The sequence below is a fragment of the Sphaeramia orbicularis genome, chromosome 21, assembly GCF_902148855.1.
Source record: "Sphaeramia orbicularis chromosome 21, fSphaOr1.1, whole genome shotgun sequence".
NCBI classification, from domain to species: domain Eukaryota; kingdom Metazoa; phylum Chordata; class Actinopteri; order Kurtiformes; family Apogonidae; genus Sphaeramia; species Sphaeramia orbicularis.
Window position 1 is genome coordinate 32,346,927 of NC_043977.1, and position 21,264 is coordinate 32,368,190.

Below are 21,264 nucleotides of genomic sequence, written 5' to 3' on the forward strand. Positions count from 1 at the left end.
TTTGTTCCTTGTGCCAGTATCAACATTTCCTGAAATTTTCATCCAAATCCGTCCATAACTTTGAGTTATCTTGCACACGGACAGACAGACAAACCAACGCCGGCAAAAACATAACCTCCTTGGCGGAGGTAATGAGTCTGCTAAATTTTAACTACAGTAGACATTTGCTCTAAACCACTTTGGGAACCATTTTTAATGCAGCGCATTTAAAAAAAAACTACCGTTGAGATAAAATGTGTAAAATAAGTTATGACTAGAACTACATCATGATCTACTGTAGTGTCGTCAGGAGCCTAATTCCTCCACAGTGACCACTCTTTCAGTCTTTTTGTCTAAATGGATGAATACCCCCTCCTTTATTTATGTTTCGTTGAAGCGGTAAAGTGTTTTATTTCCATACAGTATCATCAGCAGGTGGTAGGATTTAGTAGTTTGAACTTTATAGTGGTCAATGAATTAAAACAAAAACACATATCCAACCGTGACATTCTGAAGTGTATGTGCCAAGATGAATGATGGGGCTTTAAGAACATTGTCCTTGAGGGTCAAGAATTGCCTTTTCTTTATAGTTTCTATGTGGAAATACTTTTAATAGGACAGAAAGAAGACTGTCAAATAAAAATGACTTAATTCAGTGTCTCAATTTACTGAACTAGAGGAATTATAAATAAGTTGTTCTCTCATTTCATTGCTGGTTTACTTGTACAATGAGACGTTGCTCAAGTTCACAGACTGGCATCCCTGGAGCCAAAATAGCTCATTTTAAATTAATTTCTTCATTGGGTATTCATTAAAAAGCGAAGAACGCAATAAAATTGCTGCATGTCACATTAGATAATTATCCAGACTGATAATCAATCCAACCCTAAACCATAGTTCAGTTATGAACCACATATTTCTCTTCAATTAAATGTCAACATGGGAGATGATTCTTTCCAGCTTACCCTACACTCAACTCTGCACTCGAGTTTTCATTCTCTCTTTGTGAGAAAAGCGCTGCAGTGCTGGTGTTGATGAGCCATTTTAACTGTGACACCATCACATCTACAGATCCGTTTGGCCGAGGCGTCCTCTTGTGCAGGAAACACTGTTCCTACATGAAGTCTCAGACTAATAAGAGCACTTCTCCGACTGGTGGATTTGCATTGATGTAATCAGATATATCAGTTATCAGTTAAATTTAAAGTCATGCCATCTTGGTCTTCCCCCTCCCATCCCATTTGGGGATCCTGATGAACAATAAACCTACAGCTGCCAGAGCCAGGACCACTCCCAGACTGGGTGGGCCACAGGGGCTGAACTCCTGAGCCAGACCAGACAGCAGAGGGGCCAGGACTCGACCGACAGCTGTAACTGACTGCCCGGCTCCAATCAGGGTCCCGCTGGCCTGGACCCCTCCCCTCTGCAGCTCCAGGTCTGTGATACAAGTCCGTCCAATAGTGGTAGAAATGGCAAAGAAGGTGGAGGTGAGGACCACCTGCCAGACACTGGGGGCTGCAGCGTACAGGAAAATCAGGGAACAGGTGAGAACAGTGGAATGGAGCAGCAGAGCCGGCATGTGGTTCTCATACACCTGGGTGACTGGACCCACCAGGAACCCGGCCAGGGCCCCTAAGGTGCTGCTGTAGCTGATCAGATACCCGGTCACCTTCGGTTTAAGTAAGAACCGCTCCTCCATAGCCAGAGAGAAGTTACTGTAGTAAAGCATGATAGCGACGGCCATCAGGAGCCGGACCAGGAACAGGTCCCACATGTCAGAGTAGGCCACCATGAGGATCTTGGACCCCACTGAGCACAGCTGTCTCCAGGCTGGTTGCAGCAGAGACACCTCCCTCCACCTGGGCCCTGGTCTGTGGTGGCTATTTGAGGTATGAGAACCATTGTGGATTGACCTTTTTAAGTTGTTGTCATGACAATCTTTACTCAAATTGCTGCTGGAGTTGGTGCCGTTACAGTGAAGAAGAGTCTCACTCCATGGTAGCATCCATACCAACCCTGAAATCATAAACACATGCCACATTAATGCATTAACAGTCCCTCCAGATATTTATTTAAAAAGCTCTGTGGCAGCATGGAGCAGTCTCATAGTCATTATTCAACATGTTGAAGTGATAACGCTTGAAGTTCTGTAGGAAAACAGTAGATCACAAATTACAAATTATTCTGCTTTAGAATGTAACTCTTTTGTGGACTGAATTTTATTGTTTTTCATCAGTTGCCTATTGTTATTTTATGAAATATAAATTAACAAATGCATTATTTATCTGTTTTATTAGAACCGTTGACATCTTTTTGAGGCCATGTCCTCTGTGACTCTTGCATCGGCCTCAGTGTTGTATGTCAATAAGAATTAAGACTGAATTAAAACTGTAAACACATATAAGTAGTATTAACAGTTATGGACATTTGTCCTAGCTATTGGTAATTATACTAGCACCAGCTGTTCGTTCTGGTTCAGTTTGCTGTGCATCCATGTGTCTCCCCCTTCTCCCCCAATCTCTCTGTCTCTCTTCATTTACCCTCTCTCTTAAACCCCAACTGGTCAAGGCAGACGACCACCCTCCAAGAGTCAGGGTCTGTTCCAGGTTTCTGACTGTTAAAAGGATGTTTTTCCTCACCACTGTCACCAAGTGTTTGCTCCTGGAGGATTCTGTTGGATTTCTGTAAATTGGCTCAAGAGTCTGGTTTTGACCAGCTCTATACGTAAAGTGTCATGAGACAACTTATATTACGATTTGGCGCTACATAAATAAAATTTGATTGATTGACTGATTAGTAAATGGGGGAGCTGCGTTCTTTCTGGACAAAAAGCACTTCATTCATTCATTTTCTGAACCTGCTTTATCCTCACTAGGGTCACAGGGGTTGCTTGGAGCCTATCCCAGCTACATAGGGGCGAAGGCAGGGTACACCCTGGACATTTCATCACAGGACTGACATATAGTGACAAACAATCACTCTCACATTCACACCTATGAGCAATTTAGATTAACCAATTAACCTATCAGTGCATGTCTTTGGATGGTGGGAGGAAGCCGGAGTACCCGAAGAGAACCCATGTAGAGAACATGCAAACTCTACCCCCATCGATTGGTGTTGGAATCGAACCCAGGACTTTCTTGCTGTGAGGCACAAGTGCTAACCACTGCACCACTGTGTCGCCCGACAAAAAGCACTTGTAAGGAGCTATTTGTTTATTTTGTTTTGTTTAAAGTTAATTTACTTTTTTGTTTACTAATTTAGTATTCTTTGCTAATTGTTTATTTTGATTGTTTACTTTTTCGTTGTTTAATATTTAGAATATATTTTTTGATTTTCATGGTTATTACTTTCATTCTATAGTATTTAGCACCTTTTTGTTTTGTGTTTTCTTATTGGTTTACTCTGTGGGCACCTGGGTATAAATACGCAGCACCAGGTTAGACCATCATGCCCCTGGGTGGGCCTGTGGTTTTTTACCAGTCAGTCACAGTCAGACAGGATGAGCAGGAGAGACAGCACAAAAGGCCTTGGTTTTTATTCGCCTGCAAAAATCCTAAAAATAAACCACTTGGAATACATCTATGGTATGGACATTGTGTTTTTGACTGTGTAAACCACAAACCCATGGTACATCTAGTGGTTATTTGAGTTATGTTAAAGTCTTAAGTTCAGTCATTTTTAAGTTGTTTAAATTTGATGACAAATAGCCGCTACAGCACTGTAATGTTCACGTGTCTCAAGTGATCACCAAAGCAGCATCAACATATACCTGTGGTAAATCATCACTGCTCACCATCTGTGTCTGACCCACCTGCATTCAGAAGGAAAATGGCTGCACAGGTGAAGGAGGATGTGTAGAATCCACCCTCATGCTCTGTGAGGTAACCACCCACCACAGGACCCAGAATGAAGCCGACACTGGAGGCTGCGTTAAAGTGTCCCATCACCAGAGGGCGCTCTGACTCAGACACCAGGTCAGACAGCAGGGCTCTGCAGATGGACAGGGAGTGCTTGAACAACCCTGAGTTAAAGACAACAAGATGCAATTAGACGGTTATGAACTGAACAAAGGTCAAACAGAAAGGTCACATCTTTAAAGATGACATCACAGCAACACTTTATTTTACAGCCTGCAGATTCTAGAGTTATGGTGTATTTATTTCATACTAATGGGAAACGTTCTAGAAAGAATGTTATTAGTGTTAGGATTATAAGTACCTATTTTCTTAAAGATATGAATGTTTCATGGATGTTCTGGTTGATGAAGATCCTAAAAGAGTGCAGGATCTATAGAACATTCACCCCATCCCTTAAAGTCCCTTTTTTTGTTTACTGTTGTTGTATAATTTTACTATAAGTTTTTGCCATGACTTTACATTAACATACTTCAAGTAGACCTCAGGAAAGATCGCATCTTTGAGAGAAATTTGACAAAAAATTGAGAAAGTGAGAGGAAGTAATGATGACATTATTTTTGATGTGGATCCAAACAGAGTAGTTGTTAAAAATACCTACAATTCAAATATGGAAATGGTACATGCTTCCCGATTGCTACTAATTGACTTCTTTGCACAACATAATATAGAAATGAAAATTCAAGCATGCAAAAAATAATAATACACACAAAAAAAGAAAAATGCACAATGTACGGTATTTGTAGATTCCAAGCTGTTACCCTTTTATTCCATTAGATCTTGTTCCCCAGGAACTACTTCATAATTCTGTACAATGATGGCTGTAAAATGAATGTTACTGCATCCACCTCTGTGGATGAAATGACTTTACATTTGTTTCTGTTTTTTTGATGGGACACTACAGGGTTTTCTATTTTTTTGAGTTTCTGTTGCTTTGTTAAATGGTGTCATTCCTAAAAATGCTTTGACTTCTTCTAACTTGAGTTTGATGCTAAACTGTACTGTGTTGATTTGTTCATCCTATGTTAACAATAATTTAGGTTTTATTAGTCCTATGTTGTGTGATTCTACAATAAAACAATATTATAAAATAAAACCAACAGAATAAGTATGAATTTTTAAAAAAAATATAATATCTTTTTTGAAATATTATAACAGAATAAGTATGATATTAAAAAAAAAACTATTAAGATAGGTACAGTGTATAATTATAAATATTAGAATCATCAGTTATCCTCTAGAGATACTGAACATTTTTTAGATAAAGACTAAAGCCCAAACAGCAGAAAGGATTAAAATGTTTTTATTGAAATTTCCTTTGTCCATTTGTTGATTTGATTCCACATCCTGCCACTCAGAGGAGCTTTGAGGCGGTCACATGCAGTGTTTTCGTTCTTACCCACAGGTATCCGTGCGAGGACGAACAGGGCGATGCTGGTGGACATACCCAGCAGACTGTAGCCTAACGCACTCAGCAGCAGACAGGTGAGCAGAGAGTAACGCCGTCCCACCACGTCACTCCAACTGCCCTGTCAATCACACACAGGACGACATGTGACCACAATGCACACCCTCAAAACACATTTAGATGAAGATTATAGGCATTTTTATAATTTACATATTTTCCTATTCCAGTAAGTGGAGAAAAAAAAGTGCCTCCACACAATAGTTTTGAAATGTTCAGTAGGTTCTAATCTTTGAGTTTTCATTTTTATTTCAGTTTGGTTTTAGTTACTTTTAGGGTGTATATGTCTGCCACAGTGTTGACATCTGAGTGGTTGGTTTTCTTGTGTATTCTGTTAACTTTAAGACACAACTGCACAAGTTAAATAGTCCTATTGTACACCTAAGAAAAATGAAGAGTCATTTATTGGCATAGACTTTTGAAACGATTAAAATTAAATATATTTCAGCTTGTCTTTTGTTAATAAAAACTGATCATGGCACATATGACTTGACAAAAAATAGAAATACTATAATGAAATATTCACTCAGGGAATCAAAGTAAATGTTGTGACAATAGTTCTCTGCTGAACTTGAACCAAAAGAACAACAAAACTCAACAAGATTATGTTATTAAAGAGTCAAAGAATATAGAAAATAGAGATAAATAGAGATGATTTCCACAGTTATGAAAACTAATCAATTATTTCAAATAATGGCAATATAGTAATTATGCAATAACTGTGTATAGGTGTAGGTTCAAGGTTACTTTATTTGTACCCGTGGGTAGATTTGTTTTGCAGATGAAGGGATTGCTTTTGGCATTATAGCAAGGCATACACTGAACCTGTTAAGTATACCTGTATAAGTAGGTTTTGTTTTATTTACAGAAATTTGCAGGTTTCAGTTGAGTTTTTATTAAGTTTAGTGTTAATAGTTCATGTTTACTGAGGATGATCTTGATTTGAAGAAGCTATAAATGCAGGATGAAAGGATGAATGATATAAAATATGATTTACAAAATGTTAGCTAATATTACATAGATCACTGTAGTTTTTAAAATTAAATACAGTATTTTTATTTCATTTCGACACTAGTTTTTCCAAAGGATCAAATCTACCTGCAGCTGTTTCCAATTGTGTATTACTGTGATTTAACAAAATGCTGAAACCCCCCTAGTTTTTTTTTCACTTTTCCAAAAACTGTGTTGTGTTACATTCCATATTTTTAATATGATCAAAATAAATCCAAATGAAAAATATGGGTATTTAAACCTGGAACCACCACCAGGTCAAATGTACCCTTTTAGGAATGCATTCATTTTTGTACCATTTATGTGTTAACACTATGTTTTAGGCAAAACATTCATCTGTGTGTGTTCTGAACAATATGTCAAGTCATTAATGGCAGTTGACACAGGAAAAGACAGAAACAGCAAAAACGTAGATACTATGCCTGTCATTTTTGACTGATTTGTACTGATGCTGCTCAGATCAAAACTCAGCGAATGATTAAAAGTAAACAATTACTTTATGAATGACATTTGTGTGGGTAAATCTGACCCATTTGGCTGCTGTAGGTCTGATCATGCAGTAACACGTGGACACATTTGGTGTTCAACAGTCTCTGTCATGTAAGCAGAGTAACTTATATGCATGTATTATACATATTTGAGTAGGTATTTATGAGCACTTTAACATTATTATAACAACATTTGGGGAGATAAAATCTTTAGGTGAAAAATGTTAAATTAGTGCTTGGTAACACGTGGACTTGAAACGAACATCAATTTTTTAAGCTTTACACAAACATTCAAAACATGCGTTTCTCGACATAAATTGATGTCAAGTAGGACAAAACCTTTTAGATATTATGTTCAACTACGCTGAAAATACATTTTGGAGTAAAATATTGAAAAGTCTCTGTTTTATTGACATGAGAATGTGGTAACACGTGGACAGGTTGCCATAGTAACACGTGGATTACCCTTTACCATTGTATGCATCATCCAAAATGTTGACTTATTTTAAAACAACAAGCCAGATATAACCACAAATATTAACAGCTTGTGGTGGTCCACACTGATATAGGTAAATTACAAATAGAGTCATTTCTCGGTAACAGTTCACAGATAATCTTTTTAAATGTGACCAGTGTATGAATTCACAAACGTCATCATTCAGAATTTCAATATCTCAAAGTAATTTTAACTTTTGCAGGTCTTTTTGTTAATTTAATGCAGCCAAGCAGAAGGTTTGGAACTTCTCCTGTACTGTGTAAGTGGTATTTTAAAAAGGATAACAGTTCCATAAAATACAGATGTTTAGCTAAAAAAATGAGCCCACTTAATAAATGACGTGTGCAAATTTACTTTTTCATGTTGATGTTCACTTTTGCTTGATCGGACCCTGTAGTTAAACAGCAGCTTCTGGTGGTTCAAGTGTTAATGGGTAGTTTTAGTGGTAGTTTTTGTTCACACACTGCTGACAGAAGAAAAAATGAAGCATAAAACCTGAAGCTCTGTATTTCCTCTCAACTATATAGCCATTACACAAGGCTTAATTAGATTCTCGCCCTGACTCTGTCTCTCTCCTTCCTCACACACACACTAAGCATCTGATGAAATAATGAAATTAGTTCCAATTGAGTTTGCTGTATTCTGGATGTTGAGATTATCATAGAGACGTAGCTGTTCACATATCCCTACGTTCATCAGGATTCAGCCGCTCTGCACACAGGAACCAACAGACAACTCCTTATGTGTTTAATTTGTCGCATGACCCCTGAGAATTAAACCAATTTCAGGAGCTGCGTGGAGCGACGCAAAGACGTAGAAAGCTGAGATTATCACGTCAGATGCTTCTGTTATTGTAGAGAACTGAGGATTTTTCAACATTTTTCAGATGCTTGAACATGGTTTTGATTTGCTGTCATTGTGAAATGTTACTATAATCATTAATATTAAATCAAAGATGAAACAAACTCTGCTCTGTAGCTGGAGAAAGAGTTAAAGAAAATGAAAAATAGGAACCATTGTACGTCTCTGGTTAAGGTTGGGCATCATTAAAACGTTTCAGCACTGCTATAATTCAATAAAAAGGTTTGATCTGTTGCCAAGTTTCTAGTTTAACAAAAGAAAATGATACGCGCGTTACAGTACAAATCTTTCACTTTCTTTTTTTTTTTTTTTAATAGACTCAAAGCAGCGTCATTACACAAAAACATAAACCAGTTTGTGGTTTAACTTGAATCGTCTGTTTCAGCTCTTTACTTTTATGGCTTCTTGTTTTTTTTACTCAACACAGCACAAAAAATAAATGAACTTTCCCATGACTTGAAATGGTCTGCCAACATAATCTCACTAGTAAATAGAAAAGCACTCAGTGAGTGCAGACCTCCGCCAAGGCAGATCTGCCCCCCCACCCCCCATCACCAAAACTGAATCATTTGTTCCTTGTGCCAGTATCAACATTTCCTGAAAATTTCCTGAAAATCCATCCATAACTTTTTCAGTTATGTTGCTAACTAACCAACAAACAAACAAACCCTGGCAAAAACATAGCCTCCTTGGCAGAGGTAAAAATATATTAGACCCATGTGTAAACTCTGCATGCACTAGGTAATGAAATAACAGGAAATGTTTTAATACTCGGTAGAACAGAATAGAATAGAATAGAATCAAATAGAGTAGAATAGAGCAGAGTAGAATAGAATAGAATAGAATAGAATAGGCCAGGGGTCACCAACCCTGGTCCTCTAGATCTACTATCCTGCATGTTTTCGATAGTTCCCTCCTCCAGTCCCCCTGACAGTCGTTATCAGGCTTCTGCAGAGCTTGATGATAGGCTTATCATTTGAATCAGGAGTGTTGGAAGAGGGACACATCTAACACATGCAGGATAGTAGATCTCTCGGACCAGGGATGGTGACCCCTGGAGTGGGCTTTATTGTCATTACATCAGTTGTACAACAAAATTGCAGGTGGTCTCTACCAGTGACAGTGCACTTACATCTAAATAACACAATAAGATACAGACATATATTAAAAAACATAAAATCTAAAATAATGTGTAATCATATAACATATGTCCATATAGTTCAGTCGTTATCACAAAAAAAAAAAAAAAATCACAATTTGGTACCAACCCCTAAGTAAGACTAGTTGTGTGTGAATGGACTGGAGGAGACTGGGTGAATAGAGGGACTGGAGTCAGCTTAAGCAGACAGTGTTTATTGTTCTCATGAAATACCAGAGATGACAAGGAATGCAACAATTCTGACCACTAACTGTGAGCATGCCTCGTCAAGGAGGAAGAGCCAAATAGTTTTTAGACAGGAGTTTTCAAGGATTTTCAGAAAGAAAGAAAGGCAATACTTACAACTATTGTGCTTGAGAACAACTGTAAGATCCCATATGTAGATCCTGAGAAAAATCCACACAGTAGAACAGAGAATGAATCATTTGAAAACAGTTAAGAGAACGTGAAACTGTCCAGAGAATGATGTGAAAACATTATGAATTAATTAACCATGCCATTTACCTCATTATAATCAATTAGTCAATAAACTGCCAGTAAATAGTACCAAATAAGACAGTCTGAAAGATTATTGTGTTAAGTTTACAATCATCTAAACAGTGGAGAAACTTGGCAAAGTCTCAAAGTTTGAGGCAATGAATGCTTGTAAATTTGCTTGTTAAATGACTTGAATAATAACACCACTGTCCATATTTGTGGTCAGTGAACTTTAAATCTGTTCATACATCACTGACTTCAGCATCATCTGGAAAAACTAACACTAAATCTTCTGAGAGCAGTTATCATCATATGAATGACTATATTGTCATCATCTTTCTCTATTAACCTCTAAGACCCCGCTATGGGTTTTCTGTCCACATTTGTGGACAAGAGTTTCACAACTTTTACCAAAAAAAAAACAAAAAAGAAAAGAAAACTGTCCACCACAAAGGGCATTCCATTAAAAATTTTAAAAACTGCATCGAAAAAACTATTGCATCATCATGTTTCCATTTTTTTTTTTACAAGTTGACTAATTGTGGATTTTTAACGGCAGATATTATGATGATAGTTTGGAGCAGGAAAAAGATGAGAACTGACTATCTCTGACTTTATTAGAAACTAAATAACATTTAAACTGAGCATCCAAGTGAAAAATGCCTAAATGCAGTGGAAACCTCTCACAGGGTTCCTACAGGTTTCTACAAATTAAATTTAAGACGTTTTAAGACCTTTTTGAGACTACTTAGAACAGAATTTAATGCCTATTTCATGGCCATACTGGCAAAAATTTGTGACTCCTAGAATTTAGGAAAATGGATTTATTTACTCCAACACTTTGATTCATTCTTGTTCTGAGTCATGTTTACTAGGGGCTGTAAAGTTAGTGATAACTGGTTCCTAATTTCAATATAAATTGTGGGGTTGGAACTGAGTCGGCCAACGTTACTTTTTTTGCAGCTTGGACATTTCCCACACACATTTATTTACTTATTTATTTAACCAGGTAAGTTAGTTGAGAGCTGATTCTCATTTCCAATAATGTCCTGGCCACAGTTTAACACAGTGAACAAGTTTATGGCAACATAACTTAAGACCTGTCATATCAAAGTGAATACCTTTTAAAGACTTCTTTAAGGTATTAAATGCAGATTTGTAAATTCAAGAATTTTAAGACTTTTCAAGACCTGTGGGAACCCTGCTCTTATGGGCATCATGTCTGTCCATGTCAAATTGGCCACAATAAGATGATTGACGACTATTATCATTCATTATCTGAACCTGCTTTATCCTCACTAGGGTTACGGGGGTCGCTGGAGCCTATCCCAGCTACTTAAGGGCGAAGGCGGGGTACACCCTGGACATGTCTCCAGTTCATCACAGGGCTGAACATATAGAGATGAACAATCACTCTCACATTCACGCCTATGGGCAATTGAGATTAACCGATTAACCTATCAGTGCATGTGTTTGGATGGTGGGAGGAAGCCGGAGTATCTGGAGAGAACTCACGCAGACATGGGGAGAACATGCAAACTCCACACAGAAAGGTCCCACCCTCATCGACTGGCGTTGGAATCGAACCCAGGACCTTCTTGCTGTGAGGTACACTATCTACTGCACCATCGTGTCGCCCGACTATTATCACAGAACCTTTAATTTTTCAGCAATTTGTATGTCGAACTCTCAGTTTGGTTAATGATAATGAGTGTATTTTCCATGAACTGTTTATGGTTTTGGGATATTTTGGTACTAGTGACATTGACCCATGTTGTTGTAACTGTACTGTATTTTTCTAATCAGGCTGTTCATAGTTATGGATCAGATGATATGACAGAAACATGGTATTAACATGATTGTTGCCTTCAAAAACCCTACAACTGACCTGTCTAGGGATGGCTACTGATTCTTCTGTTTTTCCCCAGAAATAGACATGAGTTACTGAACCACACATAACATTGGTTGAACAGCTTCAACAACAGGCGTCTGTTTATTTTCTGTTGTTTTTTGTTTTGAGAAAATTACTAAAAATTAAAGTTGACACAGCAGCATAGGAATGAATAGAATCAAAACAAACACTATGAGCAGAAAATTCCATAACTGTATGTGAATAATTAGTGTAGAAATGATTCTGTCCCAGTGTTTTTGCTCCATGAAGGCAGTTGATGACTAAGACTGGTATCCCTTTCCACTGAACCCAAGTAACTAACCAATAAATCTGGATCATCATGGATCTGGATGACCATCAAATTTGAGACAGACTGAACAATTGATTTGACCAATTAATCTGTGGTAATACAGTTTTTCACAGTACTGGCAGAACTTGGTTCCAATAGTCACTGATTGATAATATCGATATTCTCAAATTTTTAAAACATGTTTGATATTCTCTCCCAGATTTATTGCATAATTATTTTTAGTTTAATGTTCTGCTCAGCACGTATCCAGTTTCTAAGAAAGTCAAAGATAGTTCATTTCATTATAATAATAATAATAATAATAATAATAATAATAATAATAATAATAATAATAAAATGCATTTATAAAGCACTTTTCATTCAGCGGAATCTCAAAGTGCTACAGAGAGAAGACAGACTTCAAGTAATTTAGTTTAAGTAGTGTCATCATACTGGCCCCAAAAATTACAATACTCGTGTACACTGTTGCCCATAAAGTTGGAATAAAATATTTTGACATCTTCTCATAAAAAGAAATGTGATTCATTCTTTCTCAGTTTGTAATCACTGTACCTGATCAGAGGTGATTACTAATGTGTATAAATAGGAATAAAAAGAGGACTGTCTCTGAAAACAAAATGATTCCAGCTTTATGGGCAACAATCTGTACTCTCTGTTGTTCCTCTACCAACCAGTCATGTTTTATGACTGTCATAAAAGTACTACTGCCCCTCTATGTGCCCTTACCTACAATCCCAGCCACAGTGGGACTGGCTCCAAGCGCCTTCACATGATGGCTCAGTAGAGGGATGATCATGCTCACCCCAAACAAGTCCTACAGAAAACAACAAACGTTAAGGAATGAGTGGTATGAATGATGCTGAATGCATTCAGATGTGGCACAAAATGTACTGACTCCAACTAAGTAAGTTTGGGAAAAGGTGCTGCAGCCACAAAAATGTTACAGTTGATCTTGTTTGTCCACAATACTGTGATCAGAATAGTTCTTGCCAAAGTCTTGATTGAAGTCACACAGCAGTGTTCTAACACTACTCATTACAATAATTGCTTAACATTCAGTACCAATACTGTCCCCTGGCTTCCTCTGCCTGGAAACCGCCTGGATTCTTTGAGTCATCTTTAATTTAATGATCATTCAGCCCGCTATGCAGGCGGATATAAAAAGGTAAATCTCTAAAGCATGACTGAGATTTACCTTTGGTGACATTTTGACTCACATCATCTTGGGAATTACACTGGATATCTTGAACAGTAACACCATCTAGGATGGTTTTCTGCTGTGTTTTTAATGTGGAGGAGTCAGTCCACTTTGTGACACATGTTCTTGACAGCAGGTCTTTGGAAGAGCTGCACTCAGAGCTGTCACAACAACCTGTCACATCTCACTTACACTTTATGATCAGACTATTTCACATACATGGATCATCTTAACCAGTTACAGTATTTAAGACATCAACTCTGAAAAAAGAAACAGCATGATAAGATTTTAGGTTATTAGCGTATGCATATGAAAACTTAATCACATTCATTTTGGTTCATGTCCAAATCCTCCTCTAGCTCAGTATCACACATGTCCAAACATCATGTGAAGATCCAGTCAAATCCACCGTGTCCACCTGGGAGTTATGAAAACAGCGTGAACATGCAGTCACAGTCTCAGCTAAAGCTCGGATAGCTACTCACCAGAAAGCCCACTACATAAATACATTGTATAATCCTCGTCCGGCCCCTTGCTTTCTGAAATAAAGTGCTACATTTCTTGTTATTCATCCTCCCGCTGTGACGGCACGGCAGCAGCCAAAGCGGAAGCACACATCCGTCCTACTGTACACGGACCGACCCAAACACACGGCCCCGACCCGCCGGGTGCCGCGCACACGGGGGAGGAATAAGTCCGACTGGAGGAAAAAATCAATAACACTATCACTTCTGGTATATATCGTAGATAAATGTACACGTTTTGCCTTCAGGTTAACCTAACAGCAGCAGAAAAGACTGATTTTTCATGTGTCCTGAAGCAAAACTGCGGTTTTATCTAGTCGGACTCCCCGGCGGCTGCTCCTGTACTTGGTATCGTCCACAGACGTCATAAAGGTGAATGAACATATTTTAGACACATAGCTCTCTCTGCGGTATTTGGTTAATTTTTTCATTTTATTGGGAAAATATTTCATTCATAAGCAAACATTTTCAGCCTCCAAACCAACGTTTCCTCATTTTTAAACTGAATTTAACTCACTTTTTAAATCATTAGTTAATGTTAATAATATTAAAAAATAATAATAATAAAATAAAAAAATAAAATAAATCAATATATAAATAAATAAAACATTTTTCGATAGATATAAGATATTTAATGTATCATCAGACATTTAATGAAATTTTGGATGATAAAATATTATTTATGTATTTATTCATTTATTTAGTATATGAATTATTGAAAATTTATTCAGTACATATACTCATTCTATGATTGTTTTCTATTTTTGTATCTGTATCACCTCTCACGTATTGTGTGAATTGTGTTGTGTTAAATGTTTGATAATATTTGTAAACTGATATCTAAAAAAAGTTTGTTTTTTTTAAAAAAAGATACATAGCTCTCTTATGAAAAGTCATCTTCAATTTCAAGAAGTGATAAGAATAGATTCTCATTCAATGATTAATGGTATTGACAATTTGGATTCTAAACGTAAGAAAAAACAGATAAGAAATACTTTCATTGAAAGGCGAAAAATAACTCCAAGAGGGAAGGCTTTTTGGGACAATGTCTTTTCATATATTGATTGGCGAAGAGCATGGATGTTACCATACAAATACTGCATCAACAATGAGATAAGAGAGATTCCTGTCAAGATTTTGCACAATATGTACTAATGCTTATCTATCTAAATTCTTAGCTCTAGAAAATAAATCTCACTTATGTCATAATGAGACTGAAACATTAATACACTTATTCTATCAATGCAACCACTCTATTAACCTCTGGACTGAATTGGAAAGATATATATTGTGTAAAGTCAGACATCCCATTGTAATTGACTGTAAGTCTGTTATTACATGTTTTATTCATCAAGAGAGCAGCACTGAGTACATTGTTAACTTATTAATATTATTTTATAAATTCCATATCCATAAATGTTAAGTGTTGAAAATGACCCCCAGTTTACACAGACTCTGAATTTGAACAGTACATTTGCAGTATTAAGCTTATAGACTCCCCCAAATGTGATAAGACTGTCAAACTATATGAAGAACCTTTTAAAGAGTATTAATGTTTAAGAATCCCTTTGTATGTATTTGTTTGTTTTTGTTTGTATGTTAAGATTGTTATAAGTTATTATGGTCTTGTTGATTGTATGTTTGATCTTTGTTAACTTTAACCTTTGAAATGAAGGTTTAAAAAATAAGATACGTAGCTCTAAAAAAAAGGATAGATAGCTCTCAGATCTTTATATTTTAAGTTATTATTATTATCATTATTTGTCTTTCCTTCTTTGTGTCTGTAAGTCTTTGCGTTGTGTTAATTTATTAGTTTGGACGATTTTTCTTTTTGACATCTTGATGTTTGTTCAAAATTTCTCCATGATTTGTATACATATACATTTTCAATAAAGCTGAAAAAAAAGATATATATAGCCCTCATTTCGTTTGTAGATTTGGAACAATCTGTTACATGGAGCAACAACTCATTCAGTCACTGTAAAAAAAAACATTCTAAGGCCAGTGATAATGCAATGTTCACTTTTTGGATAAAACTGTTTAATGGTTTCTGGTACATTCTTTTTCATTTATCTGACATCTGTTGACAGTCTATATATTTACTATCAGTTATTGTCTACTGGGGTTTGTTACTGGGCATGGTACCTAACACTAAAGAGAAATCATTAATGTCACCAGTGTCAGTCTTGCTTTCTACAATATCAGTTCCTAAAAATATCAAATAAAGAAGTTATGCAAACAACAGCGGTATAATGGTGATGTTTTTGTTTTTTTTTTCCTGAAATACTGATAGTTTTCATACACCTGACAAAATGTTAATGTACTAAGACCCCCTAAAAATGGGCAACTACTATCTGCATATGATCTCAATAACCATGTGCAGCTTTTCTTTAAGATAAGATATAGTTTATTTATCCCCCAAGGGGGTAATTCAAATGTGTACAGCAGCACAAGACAGTATGCATCAATACAACAGAAAAATAAGAACTGCCGAGACAGTATTCCCATTTTACAGATGAGAATATATGTGACTTTATTCAGCCACATTTGGGACAGGTAAGATGTATTGGGAGTGTCGCAGTCCAAAAGAAAAGCATGGTGCTTTTGCTTTTGTGAAGGTCACCTAAGAAGAAAAATATGTCAGTGAAGAAGTAGAACAAATACATTTATTTCTGAGGTAATCAAAGACCAGTTGTACAAGTAAAAAAGAGAGGGATTTTTACCTTCTCTGGATGGTGTGATCCAGGTCCAGGTGTTCTTGTGCCCATACTAGGTGTGAAATTGCGGCCTGTCATGCTGTACTGAGGAGGTTTACTCTTGAAAACACAAGGGTCCACAACTTTGTAGGCAGCAGGACCAGGAGTCTGGACACACAAACACACAAGACTGTAAAGCATAGGATTTTTGTAATTTCTTTTATTGTTTTATTACATGAAGTACAATTCAAAACACATTAGAAACCAACTGTGCTGGCTTAGCTTTGACTTATATGATACTGTTTTTTTTTTTTTTTAATTAATTGGAGGTTTTTTTTTGCTGTTTGGATCCTAAAGCTGGCATAAAACACTTAGACACACTTCCAAAGCAAAGAAGAGTTAAGAATTGTCAATACATTTTTCATTATGTACCTCACCGTTATTTTTACATGAAGAAATATAAGTGTTGTTTATCTACCTTCTTCAGGTCCTCATCAAAGCCTCCAATTTTACTTCGGCCACTGATTGAATAGACAGGAGCTGCAGAGCTGACCAGTGTTTTACCCCCCAGTCCAGTGGGCAGACTATAAGAGGCTGGCCCTGCGGCATGAGTGAAGGGTAGGAGCACCTTCTTATTTCTTTTTGTTATGGAAACGCCACAGATCAAGTAAAGCTATAAACCAAACAGAATATGTTACCTGGTGTTTTGTCACATGACATGTCTTTGCTCCTCCCACACAGAGAATAAGCTGGACAAGAGCGGAAGATTGACTTGCCTGAACGCTCCGGGCAGTAATGGCCTGAAACCAGAACACGATACAAAGAAACTGATGATAAGACAATGCAATGTGGCACCACTGCTAAGGTTGCATTAATGTAATGAGTACTGATTTAACCCATAAAGACCCAGTGCTATTTTTGTGGCAGTTCTCAAATGATTTTTTCTCTATTTTTAACCTTTCTCAAGTGATTAATCACCATTTACTCCAATATTACACTCTGTATCTAGCATTTTTTTAAGTGAAAATTAGGTACTTTCCTACATTTAATTCACAAATTATGTAGATGTTCGTTAAAGCTCGGATTAAGGTTGAGGGTTATTTTATCCAAAACATAGAAAATTGAAGAAAAAAATTGTTTTTCGGCAATATATATTGTTAACTGGACACAAAATAAGTGTCTCCATCCATTGTCATTGATCCAACTCCATGGGTTTTACTGGTGAATCAATGTTGTAGAAAATGATGGTGTAAAATGATGGTGTTTCCAAAGTAACTATGGAGCCTCTGCACATCCAAATGGGTCATATCTGATGACCATGAAAAGATGAAAAACTGCATTTTACGCCAATTATTTACATGTATTGACAGGATTAGTATATCAACTGGTATTTAACATTTCATATCAGTGAATAGTTTTGGTCGCCACTGGATGTTTGGGTCTTTATGGGTTAAGTGATTAAATTTCTTCTATAATCCCATGTTCTTAAACCCAGGACTTCACAAATGTTTAAAATAGCTTCATTCTAATTCTATCAATGTAAAATATTTTGTCTCTATCTCTCTATCTTAATTAAATTAGTAAAAATGATATTTCTCATTTTGCTGCTGATCTCCAGCGATGTTTTTTTTTTTTTTTTTTTATGATCTATTTAACATGAAAGGGATTTGCTGACCTGGTCCAGGGGTTTGGGACACTTTTGGACTCCTTGGACGGCTATGAAGTGAAAACGCAGGCGTCCCATCTCTGCCTGTTTTGCTGACATTAGCTGGGACGAGGTACATTGGTCCAGGAGAGCAGTTAAAACTGGGCAGCTCATGTCGTGTCCCAAAGCCGAACACGGGTGCTTTGTATTTAGTGGGGTCATGCCTTTCACCACCTTTATGGAATAAACAGACAAACAGTGTTGATAGTAATAATAACAACACATCTAATACTACCACAGGTACTGAAAATGCATTAATGGCTTTACCTGTGAGACCAGGCAGTGCATACTTTGGCCCTGGGCTTCCATAGAGGGCAGCTATGGGCCCCTTCGGTCTGTGGGGTCTCCATGTCCCAACCCAAGGATCTGCACTTGTCATTACTTTGTGAAAATATATGTCAAACATAATTTATTCATGTCACAATTGTCTTACAGAGATTATCACCACCTTGTCAGAAAAAAGAAACCTTCTTGGAAATGTTCACAACAAACTAAAAATGAAATGATATTATTGACCAGAAAAAGGTGGTCTGCCCTCTCCGGGTTGGTGGAGAGGCCTTGGCCCAAGTGGAGGAGTTCAAGTATCTTGGGGTCTTGTTCATGAGTGAGGGAAGGATGGAATGTGAGATTGACAGGTGGATCGGTGCAGCGTCTGCAGTGATGTGGACGTTGTATCAGTCTGTCGTGGTGAAGAAGGAGCTGAACCAAAAGGCGAAGCTGTCGATTTACCTGTCAGTCTACGTTCCTACTCTCACCTATGGTCATGAGCTTTGGGTCCTGACCGAAAGGACAAGATCCTGGATACAAGCGGTCAAAAGAGTTTCCTCCATATAGGGTGGCTGGGCACACTCTCAGAGATGGGGTGGGGAGCTCAGTCACCAGTCACCATCTCGATGGGCCAGCTGAGGTGGCTCGGGCGTCTACTTCGGATGCCTCCTGGACGCCTTTCTGGGGAGGTGTTCCGGTTATGTCCCACTGGAAGGAGATCTCGGGGAAGACCTAGGACACGCTAGAGAGACTATGTCTCTCGGCTGGCCTGGGAACGCCTAGGGATCCCCCCAGAAGAGCTGGAGGACGTGTCTGGGGAGAGGGAAGTCTGGGCACCCCTGCTTAGACTGTTGCCTCCACGACCCATCCCCAGATAAGTGGAAGAAAATGGATGGATGGATTATGGAACACAATCTGATTTTGTAGTTTGAGATATTTTGATACTCTTAAAGCCTGAGAACAATAGTCTTTCTTTAGTTTCACTGGTGTTTCAATGTGTGTGATCTACAGTATGCAGAAGGATTTTGGATGTGTTCCACAAACACTGAAGTGGGACTGAAAATGATGATGATGATTTACTATTATAAAATCATAATAATAAAAGCCTGTGTTCATTTGAGCTGGTGGGTTGTGAACCGAGAAGTTAGCTAAAACTAAACAAAACTAAAACTAGACAAAAATGTAATTCAAAATTAGTAGTTAATAATTTCAAAAGTTAAATATTATTTAGCTGTAACGTGTGCAAAGGCAGTACACTGCTGATAGGCTAGTGAGTCCAGCAGTGACTGTACTGACTGTAGTTCCTGTGGGTCTACACCAGCAGACAAAGTGACTGCAGAGGTTACCATCAACTTACACTGGTTACACTCAAACTTACTGTCATGTATAATAATCATTTCTTGTTAAATTGTAATTATTTTCATGCCATACCAGTGTAAAATATGTTCTTACAACAGTTAACCTGTAACAAAATTAAAAGTTGTCTTCCAAGAATGTAAGCCATAAAATCTGTGATTCCAGTTATTTTCAGTTAAAAAGAAAACGGATAAAGAGTTTTACCTCGTAAAATGCGAGTCTTTGTTTTTGTTCAAAGTTGTCTCGTAGAAATCAGCGCAGAATGTTTACAGCTTGTAACCTTCACCACGACGATGTTGCCATAGAGACGTTTCTTTGACAGGCATGTTTAAGGCGCATTTATGCTCACTTTACGGACGCATAGGTACGTGCGTTTCTAACGCTGTAATGCGTCACTGCCTTCATACTTCCGTGATGGGCCAGATGTTGGATTTTTCTTCTAATTTTTGGTCCAAAATGGAAAATTATATCATATCTAAAAGTAACAATAAAATAAATATAACATCCCAAAATGTAATTACTTATTTTAAATATGATACTAACAATCTAGAATTTATTGTAAATTTGTTCATATTATTGGGAAAATCTCATATACATAAAAACAAATATACTAAAACACTCCCAAATTTTAAAATCTTCCTATTAGAATTTGGAATTATATTAAATCTTTGGAACTCATTAAAAAAAAAAAAAAAAAAGCACTAACCCCTTGGCTATTTATAAACTTTTTTTTTTTTTTTTTTTAATAATGACTGAACTCTCTGTTGCATTTATTTATTTATTTATTTATTTATTTATTTACATTTGTCAGAATTATTATTTTTTATTTATTTCCTTATTTATTTATTTTTTTTACTATTATTTATATATTATGCTTTGTATTATGCATTATTTTCTTAAACTTATATGTTCAAATGCTTTCTCCCTTTTGACATCTTGTTGTTTGTTTAAAATGTTGTACTGTACACTCAAATGTTGTTAATAAAGTTGGAAAAAAAAAGGCAGATGTTGGATTTTTTTTTTTTTTACCTTTTATTGCCAGAAACATATTGCCGCCCATACCTGACAGTATTCTAAATAAAGTATTTTAAATAGAGAAAACTTTTCTGACATACATTACAATGCAAAAATCTACATTTTTGTCTTTATTTGTCCCCAGAAAGTAATTTAAGCCCCACAGAATAATAGAGAAAACAAGACACCACAAACATCTGTATCTGTATCAAACATCGAGTCTATCTCTACACATTTTAGACGAGATAGACCAACATCTGCACAAATATAACTGTAGGTGATGTAATGATAATGGGATGGAATTGGCCTGTTAGTGTGCATAACAATTGTAACTGATGTAGGTGGCATAAATAACTGCACAAATTTCAGTGCAACAGTAGCAAGAAAGTAAAAAAAAACAAGTAGAACCAAATAGTCAGCATAATCACAGTGCATTGTGCAGTATGTAAA

General features: G+C 36.8%; 2 protein-coding genes across 2 annotated transcripts; both read right to left on the reverse strand.

Moving 5' to 3' along the window:
• Window positions 1-12: 12 nt before the first annotated feature.
• mfsd9 (major facilitator superfamily domain containing 9) lies at window positions 13-13,881 on the reverse strand. Its single transcript, XM_030125557.1, has 6 exons — window positions 13,738-13,881; window positions 12,781-12,868; window positions 9,719-9,762; window positions 5,296-5,425; window positions 3,794-4,003; window positions 13-1,995 (listed from the first exon to the last, which is right to left on the reverse strand). Exons 1-6 carry the CDS (start codon window positions 13,822-13,824, stop codon window positions 1,187-1,189), a joined length of 1,368 nt encoding a protein of 455 aa, XP_029981417.1. The 5' UTR covers window positions 13,825-13,881; the 3' UTR covers window positions 13-1,186.
• Window positions 13,882-16,281: 2,400 nt separating this feature from the next.
• LOC115412541 (outer dense fiber protein 3-like) lies at window positions 16,282-18,637 on the reverse strand. Its single transcript, XM_030125102.1, has 6 exons — window positions 18,445-18,637; window positions 18,148-18,351; window positions 17,171-17,272; window positions 16,951-17,072; window positions 16,500-16,640; window positions 16,282-16,399 (listed from the first exon to the last, which is right to left on the reverse strand). Exons 1-6 carry the CDS (start codon window positions 18,581-18,583, stop codon window positions 16,310-16,312), a joined length of 798 nt encoding a protein of 265 aa, XP_029980962.1. The 5' UTR covers window positions 18,584-18,637; the 3' UTR covers window positions 16,282-16,309.
• Window positions 18,638-21,264: the final 2,627 nt, after the last annotated feature.